The sequence below is a fragment of the Lupinus angustifolius genome, chromosome LG18 (genome assembly GCF_001865875.1).
Source record: "Lupinus angustifolius cultivar Tanjil chromosome LG18, LupAngTanjil_v1.0, whole genome shotgun sequence".
NCBI lineage: Eukaryota > Viridiplantae > Streptophyta > Magnoliopsida > Fabales > Fabaceae > Lupinus > Lupinus angustifolius.
The window spans coordinates 3,103,281-3,113,321 of record NC_032026.1 but is presented as its reverse complement, the minus strand read 5'-3'; the positions used below and the strand labels follow the sequence as shown (position 1 = coordinate 3,113,321).

General features: G+C 33.9%; 1 protein-coding gene across 1 annotated transcript; it reads right to left on the bottom strand.

Moving 5' to 3' along the window:
* On the bottom strand, positions 264-2,236 carry LOC109332425 (scarecrow-like protein 32). The gene has a single exon (XM_019567406.1). It carries the CDS (start codon positions 1,764-1,766, stop codon positions 375-377), a length of 1,392 nt encoding a protein of 463 aa, XP_019422951.1. The 5' UTR covers positions 1,767-2,236; the 3' UTR covers positions 264-374.

The window sequence follows — 10,041 nt, the reverse complement described above, 5'->3', positions numbered from 1 at the left end:
TTTATCCTTATCTTCTTCCCTTCTCTCTCAAGATTTCTTATTCTCTTATCACTAAATGGAGATTACATGCTCCAAAATGGAGATCACATATTACTTTAATTTTGACACACAATAAAAATAATTTACATATTACTTTAATTTTGTTTCATACTACTCAAAGTTTTGTAATAAATTTAAAAAATTACTTCTAATTGATTAATGTGAATCATAATGCAAACGATTAAAGACAGAAAAAGATCTTCTCATCTACTTATTTGCTCCAACAAATACAATGTAAAGTGTCCAAGAAACTGAAGGTCAAAAACTAAAAAGTAATTAAGAAATTTAAACATATAAACATGTTTATTATTCAGAAAACAAAAAGGAAAAAATGTTCAAGAAGGCAACCAAACAGATGCAAAAACTACATTATGCCCTTTCCAAGTGAGCAAAATATGTTCATCTTCCTTCTTCAATCCCCATCCAGCAGCATGTTCATCAAGCATTGCTTTCACCTCTGAAATAGAATCCTCACTGAATGTAACACCATGAAAATTTGCATTCTTCATTCTTTGTTCCCACTTGCTTTTTGGCTCAACCCTCTCAACTCTCTGAAGTCCTTCATGTGCTATCACATTCTCAATCTTCCAGCAAATACCTGCTTCATACCATTGCCTTTGTTTACTCCCTCTTGGGAGAAACGTGTCCACAGTATCATAAGGTATCCATAGATAATTAAACGCAGACCTTAGTCTACAAACCAAGTTATTTGATGTTAAATCTGCATCTTCATCAACCAAAACGACAATAGTTGGGTCTAAACTCCTCACTGCTTTAAGGAACAATGACCTCAATGACAAAGTGGAAGAATCATAACCATAATCATAAACATAAGAGTTTGAGTTCATATAATGAATAAGGGTTTCATCAGGGATATAATGAAGCATCATATGACAATTTATAACCAAAGCTTCTGTTGCACGAGCTTCTGAAGCATAAACTAAGTGTTGCAACTTTAAATGTTCAATCAAAGATGCAAACCCATCTGTGTAACTCGAATGAACCACCCTGAATTCCATTATCACGTTCCTCGAGCTCGCGAAATTAACTAACTTAGCTCCTAATTCATCATAAGAAAGATCAAGAACCGGTGGAATGTCTCTGCAGTTATCACCAGCTACGGTTAACTTGATCAAAGGTGGAACTTCGTGGCGGCTAGCAATAGCATCGATAAGCATAGGGATTTGCATGCAATGCGTCAAGCTTAAGTCCACAATATGAATCACTGAGAACCCTTCAGAAGCTTCTATAATGGCTGCATTAGCGGCCGTGAAACCGAATCTATGCCATGGTGTTAGGTCAACAAAGTTGGCTAATTCAATGACACTGAATTTGTGTGTATCTATTGCAAGGTGGCTGCGAGATTCTTCTCCCATCATTGCTTCTAGCATCTTGCAGCTTCCGTTCTTCGCGGCGCGAGCCGCGAGGGCGTGGAGGAAGCTGGAGGCTAATCGTTGATTCGAGTCACCATCGGGGAGTGCTATATTGTTGAGGACCCATAGAATTTGTTGTGCTAATGTTACATCGTTTGTTTCTATGGCGTTTGCACAATGAACAAGTAATTGTTCCATGCAATTTGTATCTCCAAAGCTACTACTTAGGGCTTTAGGTGTAGGGAATGGAGTAGTTCTAGGACTAGGTACTTGGTTTTGGTTCATGGTAGGGTTTGAAAAAAAAGGTGTAGTTATTTTGTGCAAAGATGGAAGCGGAGGTGTGAATTGCATCATTGACAATTGTGTGAAAAAGGAAACTAAGATAAAAGGAAATTAACAAATGGGTTGATGAGAAAGAAAGAAAAGGAGCAATAAAAGAGAAAGTGACTTGACTTGAAGCAATTGTGATGTGAATTTGGGAGTGAAGTTTTAGAGAAAGAGTTACTGCACATGAATCAAAGGAAAATAGACACTTCAGCTTTTTGGTAATATTATAGTTCTTTCCAAAAGGGACTGATGAGTGAAAAAGGGAGAAACTAAACTCCCATCCCGAAAAACATATTTGAAGTCAAATTGGGCAAAAGAGACCGTTCTTATGGAAAGGTTCAGGCTTTTTTAGATGCAAGCAAAACAGCCAAAGGCAGCAGAAGAAGGAGTAAGTGATATGAACATTTGTTTCATGGCTACAAAAGGGTCTAATCCCACTATTGAGATATTTCTGATTTTGCTTCGTGAAGAAAGAGAATAAGATGCACAGGGGGAAGAGAGAGAGGGGAGAGAGAGTACTAAGAGTGGGTTTAAAAGTGTCTGTCCCAAAAAAATATCTTGATATCCTTAGTCAATCAAACTTTACAAAACAACATAAAAATATTAGTTTATGTTTTTATGATTTTTTTGTTAATTAATTAACATTTGTTTAATTAGATAGAGACACAAAGTAAGAGCACATGTCATTTTCATTCAAGAGTAAAGTAGTACCGGGTGTGTTGGATTTTGGTGGCATGTGAAACAGCCGGCTAGCAAATTGTTTGTACGTGGGAGTTGTGATTTTGTCATGTAATGGTGGTAAGTGTATTGGGGATTTGAGGCAGTTAAGCTTTTGGCTCACTCACGGGCCATCACATGCATAATCAACATGTAGTTTTTAGCACTCTTTCTCTTCATCACCTCCTTCTATGCTTTATGAGTATATGGTTTATACTAAATTTGTTCACCTTTATCAGTTTGGTGCTGTAAAAATCTTCCTGAAGCATTCTGTCAAATTTGAATTCCTCCGCTTGTAGTTATGCAGTTTTGGATGTCATCTGAAAGGTATTGCAACCATAATTGTGACTGTAAGAGTCTAATTTTTCCACAATTGTCCATAATTATGGTAAATACAAATGGAACCACGATCAATTTAAAACATAATCCTTAAGTAATGGAACCACAACCCTAATTTAAAACATAGTCCTTAAGTTATACAGAAAATCTGCGAGAACATCAGTGTTTGTATTTTATTTAGTAAGTTACCCAAGGCAGGATTAGTGTATTACTATTACTCTTGCACTTTTTTACAAGTAGTCTCCTATAATTCTCTCTCCCTCACTTATACAGATTGAAATACCAACTGTGCTATTTCTGCAATCGTGAAGCTTTAGCAGGAGGACCAGCTGAGCAAACACAGAAAACAGTGTCCCGTGCATATATATGGGATTGTGGAATTGAACCATTTAAATTGAAGGATAAATAAAGAACTGTTTTTTTGGTGTCCGAAAAGTTGATTTTATATATAACATCACAAATGTTATATGCGGTACATATTAGGGTTGGAAAACTCTAGTCTGACATCAATTGAAAGAAGTCTTGTATTAAATGTAGTGGGTATAGATGGTTAAACCATTGGCCGAGCTAGATGATTTCATATATAATTAATAATTATCTACAAATATATAATTATGTATAAATATAAAATTTTATATAATTAATAATTATGTATAATTATATGAAGTAATATACCTCCAGATTTCTTTCAACCGGAGTATAAATAAACATTAGAGTAGTGTTTCGCATTTTTTTTAATTTTAAGTGAACTATCTAGCTCAGCTTCTGGGTTATTCTAGTTTAATCGAGTTTGACACAGTTGGATCAGAGTTTCTTCGATATAAAGCGGTCTAACTCCTCATTCAATTAAGACCGCAAGGAAAGTTGTTTTCAAGTCCAATTAGAGATCAAATTATTAAGTCTGATGAGGTTCTACATTATCCATTGATATAATATTGGCAACTATTTCAAGCGATTACTATAAAAAATGTTGTAGTGGAATAAAGAAGTTCACTTATATGATTTTTTTATGGGATACTAATCCTTAGTCTTGGATTAATGTCTCTTGTAGTTTTGCTAGTCTTTTGTTTTGGTCCCTATTATATATTGTGTTGAGCACACCTTACGCTCTCATAATATAGTGTTAAGCACACCTTATGCTCTAAACCATTATGATATGATTGATGAATATTCAAATACGATTCCTCTTCATATCAAAAGAGTCCCTCACAAAAGTCTTCAAAACATAATTCTTATCTGAATCAAGAAGATCTTGCATGTAAAAGTATTGTTGGAATTCAGAAGGCAACAAAAAAAGATCATTTGTGTAACATCTTTTTATTGAAGCACACACATGTTAATTAATACTTATAGTCTTCAACTTCAAACCAATCACACCTAAAAAACACAAATTTCAAGTTAGCATAGTATTCTAGTGAAGGGTTTGACTAACTGGTCCATAATAGATTAATGGTTTTGTTGACAGATTTCCATCATTAGTGTTTGCAAAGCTTTGAGTTATTTAGACGAGTATCACAACACTATTGTGTTTTACGTTTTGTATCACATAGTTTGGTATGAAACTGGTAATCATTAATGATATAGCTAAAAAAGTGTCTTGAAACAATATTTGGTAATTTTGAAAGCTCCATAAGTTCGATGAATACATCATCCATCAAAACACGAATTTTGAACCATTCAATTCAATGACACCTCCACCTAACTCTTTGCTTTGCTCCAACTCCTTCTTTTATTGACTTGTGTAATGTCGTTTTTATGTTCTCTAAAATAGAAATAACAATGCTTTAATAAATCTTGAACAAGTTTCAAACTATTAAAACCAACAACAATTGGTCTTATTTACTCAATGAACAGTTCAAGTTCATCTCAATTAACAAGATAAATTAGTGGGCTTGAACTTCTATTCTTGCAATGTAAAGAAATTTCTTTACTATTTTTCTTTCTGCCAATGCTCGAAAAGAAAGTTGAACCTCAACTACACAAGGATCACATTTATCATACTACCATGCAAATATCTTGAGCAGGGATGATAAGTGCCAAAATTTTGAATCTGAACTATAAATTTTATAACACTTTAACTTATAGATTTTCTTATTTGTTGACAATTTTTTATATTTGTTTTTGAAAACCAGATCCGGTTATTTAATTAAGAGTAAATTACACAGACACTCATAAGTTTTAACGAAATTACATAAACCACCCCTCATTTTTTCTTACGATATACAATGTTTTGTTTAACTTAATTGCATTTATCACATTTTTTATTTAAAATATTACACTTATTTATCATGCAGTGTAATGAAAATATAAAAAATAAGGGATGTCTGTATAAGTGTAAAAAAGTAATGAATGATTTATGTAATTTCACTAATTCTAAGAGGGTATCAATATAATTAACTATTTAATTAACGAATTTGTCAGTTAACAATTGAGTTAAAAATTCTTCAACCATGTATCCCTCGATAATTGAACCTTCTCAATGACTTTTGTTATGAGCATAAGCATTCAACTTACCGAGAATTGCATCTCAGTGTGGCTCTCCCTCTCCTCTGTTTTTACTCAGTGTAATAGGTGAACTTATTATAAAATTGTAACGGTTAACTCATTGTATTAGTTTATTTCTAATATTAAAGCAAAAGAGAAACTCACAATTGATTATATTAAAAAATTTCAAGCTGTTGCTATTAATTCATCATTGATTAGAATTTGAAAATTTAAAGAGATAAAGTCGCCCCTCTAACATCTAAAAAATACTATTTTTTATTTTAAAAATTTTCAATTTCTTTTTTTTTTGTTGATTTTGTAAATAGAACCAACAAAATTTGATTTTCATACTCAGATATATATACATATATAATGATAGTGTATGAGTGTTATATAGTAATATTGTATCATCTATCATTCATATTTCATCATTATATACTTTTTAATAAAAATAATCAAACTAAATGATAAATAATGTAACAACTTGTATAAATTTTTATACTGATTATAGCTATTATTCTTATGAATAAATCTACTGAGTATATGGTGTACATTTATTTTTCAAATGCTAAGTGTAGAATGACAGGAAAGAGAAAACTCGAATGCCATAAAATATAATTATAAATTACTCTCACATCATTTACTTATCTTATTTCCCCTAAAAAAAATCTAACTACCGTAAAATTGATGAAGAGCTGCAGTACTTTCAATCCTTATAGGAACAACAGAGATCGTAGCATTAGCATCAGTGCACATGTGATTTCAAAGTTATTGATGGGACCCGCATTGAGATTTTTGTCCTGAGTATCAGTTTGGTCCAGAGGAATACAATAATGAATGAACTAATGGTTATTTTGCCAAATCATTGTTTCCTAGAAATCCCATAAAAGCTCTAACACGTTTGTTTCTTTCACCATATAGCTCTTTATTTGCTAACTAATTTTCTCTGTTCCAGAGAAGAATGGAATCTTTCAATCAAAAAGCTGATCAACTTTTTCTCAACTTGGTTATTTTAATATTTCCATAATATAACGAAGAAAGGAATGAGAAGAATATGAGCTTACCACAAAAGGACAAGCACAAAGGTTAAAGATCCGTGATTATAATAATTGTGCATGAGTTTTGAGAAGGATTCCAAAACTTAAGGTACAACAACTACATGACATATGGGATAAAGCAAATGTGGATAGAGTATGTTGCAACAGTAAGAAAAAGATTTATATACAATTTATTCATTATTTATTTATATTATTTTTTTGAAAAGTTAATAATAATTGAAATGAAATGATGGATAAAAAAGTGATAGTATAAAAAATTCGTATACTATCAAAATATATATATATATATATATATATTTTCTAATGTGGATAATGCAGTGTTTTGGAATTTCTTGCAAGAGAATTAATTCTCTCTGTATCAATAGTAAATGTGTCTCCCTCGATTAAAAATAGCACTAAGTACAAAAATGTAAGCATAAAAGTAAGGAATGTACCCATGTGCTTTAGATGCCAATTTTGTACTAATTTTTCCTTGTATTTTACATTTGAAAAATTTAGCTAGGGTTAGTAGGACATTGTTTAAGGAAAAATAAAATAAAATAATTTTATACTAAGAAATGGTATATTTAACATATCCAGAATAGGGATGATAAAAAAGTCAAGCAAACACGAGTAGTACATAATCATACTCATATTCACACTATTTTAGGGTATTTGTGTGGGTAATGAGTATTCCTGAGTACTCATCGAATTTTTAATTTTAATTATATTTTTATATACTTTATAATAATCAATATGTAAAAATAATTATTACTTCAGTAATATGACATGTGTGATAATTTCATGATCATACTTCAATCACTAAAATGTAATATAAAATAATAATAAAATAGACAAAATATAATGTTAAAATAATAATAAGAAGTATATACAATATATAAAATATTTAATTAAAATATATATGCAGGTATATGTGGGACGAGATAAAATACTCAATCTCACTCATAAACTATTTTTACGGATACTCATTGCAAATATTTTAATGGGTACCCATAGATCGGATATTTTTGTCATCCCTAATCCAAAATATTAAATATGGTTTACCGATATTAATTTAATTATTTTGTACTCATTGAATAATTTTCATAGATCATTTATTAATGTAACCCTTTTAATTTTTAAATTGTTCATGATGAGCACGCTGGTCTGGGTTATGCTAATTTTTAGAGAGGGAATTTGCCAGAAACATAAGCAAGACAAAGATATAAAGACAGCAACTTCGAATGTTGAGCTAATTTAATGAAAAGGGGCAATGTATCTTCTTGTTTTAATTTATATTATATACATATGACATAGATGATATACACACACTTCAGGGTAGTATAGACAGGGATTTATAATAAAATATAAAGATTAAAATATAAGTATGGAAAGATGGATTAAAAAGATATTAATCCAAAATAATGTCTACCCAATCATTAACAAAATTTATGATTTAGGGTCCAGTTTCATCAGCAATAAAATACATACAGATCAAAAAAAGAAAATAGAATTTTACTACCATGCATAACAAGACATTTATAGACTAGATATTATTCTTACACTAACAATTTGTTAGAACTTGTTTTGTTGGAGGTTATTAGTGAGTGTTTTGGCCTGGTTATCTGGACGTACTAACCAGCCGAGGTGGTCGCATATACGACCAGTCAAATAGCATTTAATGGTCGGTCGTGAAGTTCCACCCGATTGACCATGCATTCCATGCTAGTAAAGCTACCTTGCTCCCTGTCTGACCAGGAACCGGGCATGGTCGGACAAGGAGCTTAACCATAGACCTTGTATATGCTTGGATATGATGGGCAACTTCTGGGGCCCTTGACGTCCCACCTGCCACGCCTCCTGCAAATCACACCTACCCTTATGCCACACAACAAGAGTAGAGTGCAATACGGCTGCTAGGTCTGCCACAAGCTACAAGTCAACTATGTACATAATATGACCTAGATAAAGCCGTCTGACATGGGAAAAGCAGCTCCCTATAAGTCAAAATGGTCAGTCATGCCAACAACACTCTCTAGAGTCACGTCATCCATCTTAACCACTATAAATAGGGGTCTCCCCCAATAGGAAGTATCACTCTACCATTATCATTGAATCCTTCATCACTTGTTATTACTATTATCTACTTACTTCTCATATCTCATTCATTACTCCCGGAAATTACCTCTACAGTCTTACTGACTTGATCGTTGGAGAACCTTTTCAAGTACCTCCACCGACGTGTCCAAGTCAACTCCATCCATATTCTCGAGGAGTTCCAACCCATATACCCAAGATCTCATATCTGAACATCCATTCTGACCAAATCGTTCATCCACAAATGATCATTGGTGTTGTCTATGGCTTACCTACACCATGGTGACCACCAGAAATCAAACATGTTCAACCAACCAGGCAACCTCCAACAACCATAAGCAGAGGGGCCCATCGACATCAACACCATTTCCAGAGGATTCGCTGCGAGCGACACTTCAAATTCGACCCAGAAACGGTACACTCGGGAAGTCATGCAAATGGCTGCAAGAAGAGCCTACTCTCAAATTGCTGGTCGAAATGCCCCTTCCATCTCATTTAATGATCACGACTACAAAGGCATCATCCGAGGACACGATGATCCTTTGGTCATCACCGCTAAAATAAACAACAAGAAGATCGTTTGAATCCTTGTCAACCAAGGAAGCTTAGCGAATGTCATGTTTCTCGATCTGTTCACCAAGCTGGATCCAAATAACCGAAACCTATAACCTTATGATAGCCAATTAATAGGATTCACCGACTAAGGTGTAGTCCCACGGGGCTACATGAATGTTGGCCTAACAATTGGCAACCAACCCCTCAGTAGAACGATCCAGACCAATTTCCTGGTCATCAATTATCAATCGGCTAACAACGCCATTTTGGGTTGTCCAATGTTCAACCGCCTTTAAGCAGTAGTCTCCGTACCACACATGTGCATGAAATTTCTTTCATTCGATCTCTAGGTCTATGCAGTTCGCAGAGATCAACATGACGCCCAGAATTTCTACCAACTAAGTCTTCATCCTAGTCCGACAACAAGAACGGAACCAACCCCGGTGAAGATAATGCTAGGAGTACACCGAGTAGAACTGGATGCTCGGGCCGATGAGGACGAGTTTCGTCCACATCCGGAAGGAGATAAGACCTCTCTACAATTGGGACCACTAGAAACAAATCTAGTATACATCGGTAACACCCTCTCAAAAAAATCAGAAGGTCAAGCTAATAGCATGTTTAAAAGACAACAAATACCTTTTTGCTTTGTTCGCGGTTAACATGCCTGAAATTAACCCTTCCATAATATGCCACCGACTGACGACCAATACAGGGGCAAAATTGGTTGCCTAGAAACGAAGAAAAATGGGAACCGAGAGAACAATTGAAGTCGCTTAAAAACAACTGAACTCCTAGCAATCCGGGTTCATCTGAGAAATCACCTACACCACCTAGTTGGCAAACGTGGTGTTAGTAAAGAAGCCCTCCTGAAAATGGTGGATGTGTGTAGATTACCCATACCTAAATAAGGTCTACTCAAAAGACCCATATCCTCTTCCAAACATCAATCACCTAGTGGATAACTCCTCGAGCTATCAATACTTATCCTTCATGGATGCTTACTTGGGCTACAACCAAATCCCGATGTATCCCCCAGACCAAGAGAAGAGTTCCTTTATCACTGACCAAGC

Excerpts from the sequence above, each read along its gene's own strand:
- LOC109332425 (XM_019567406.1), bottom strand. The coding sequence starts at position 1,766 with ATGATGCAATTCACACCTCCGCTTCCATCTTTGCACAAAATAACTACA.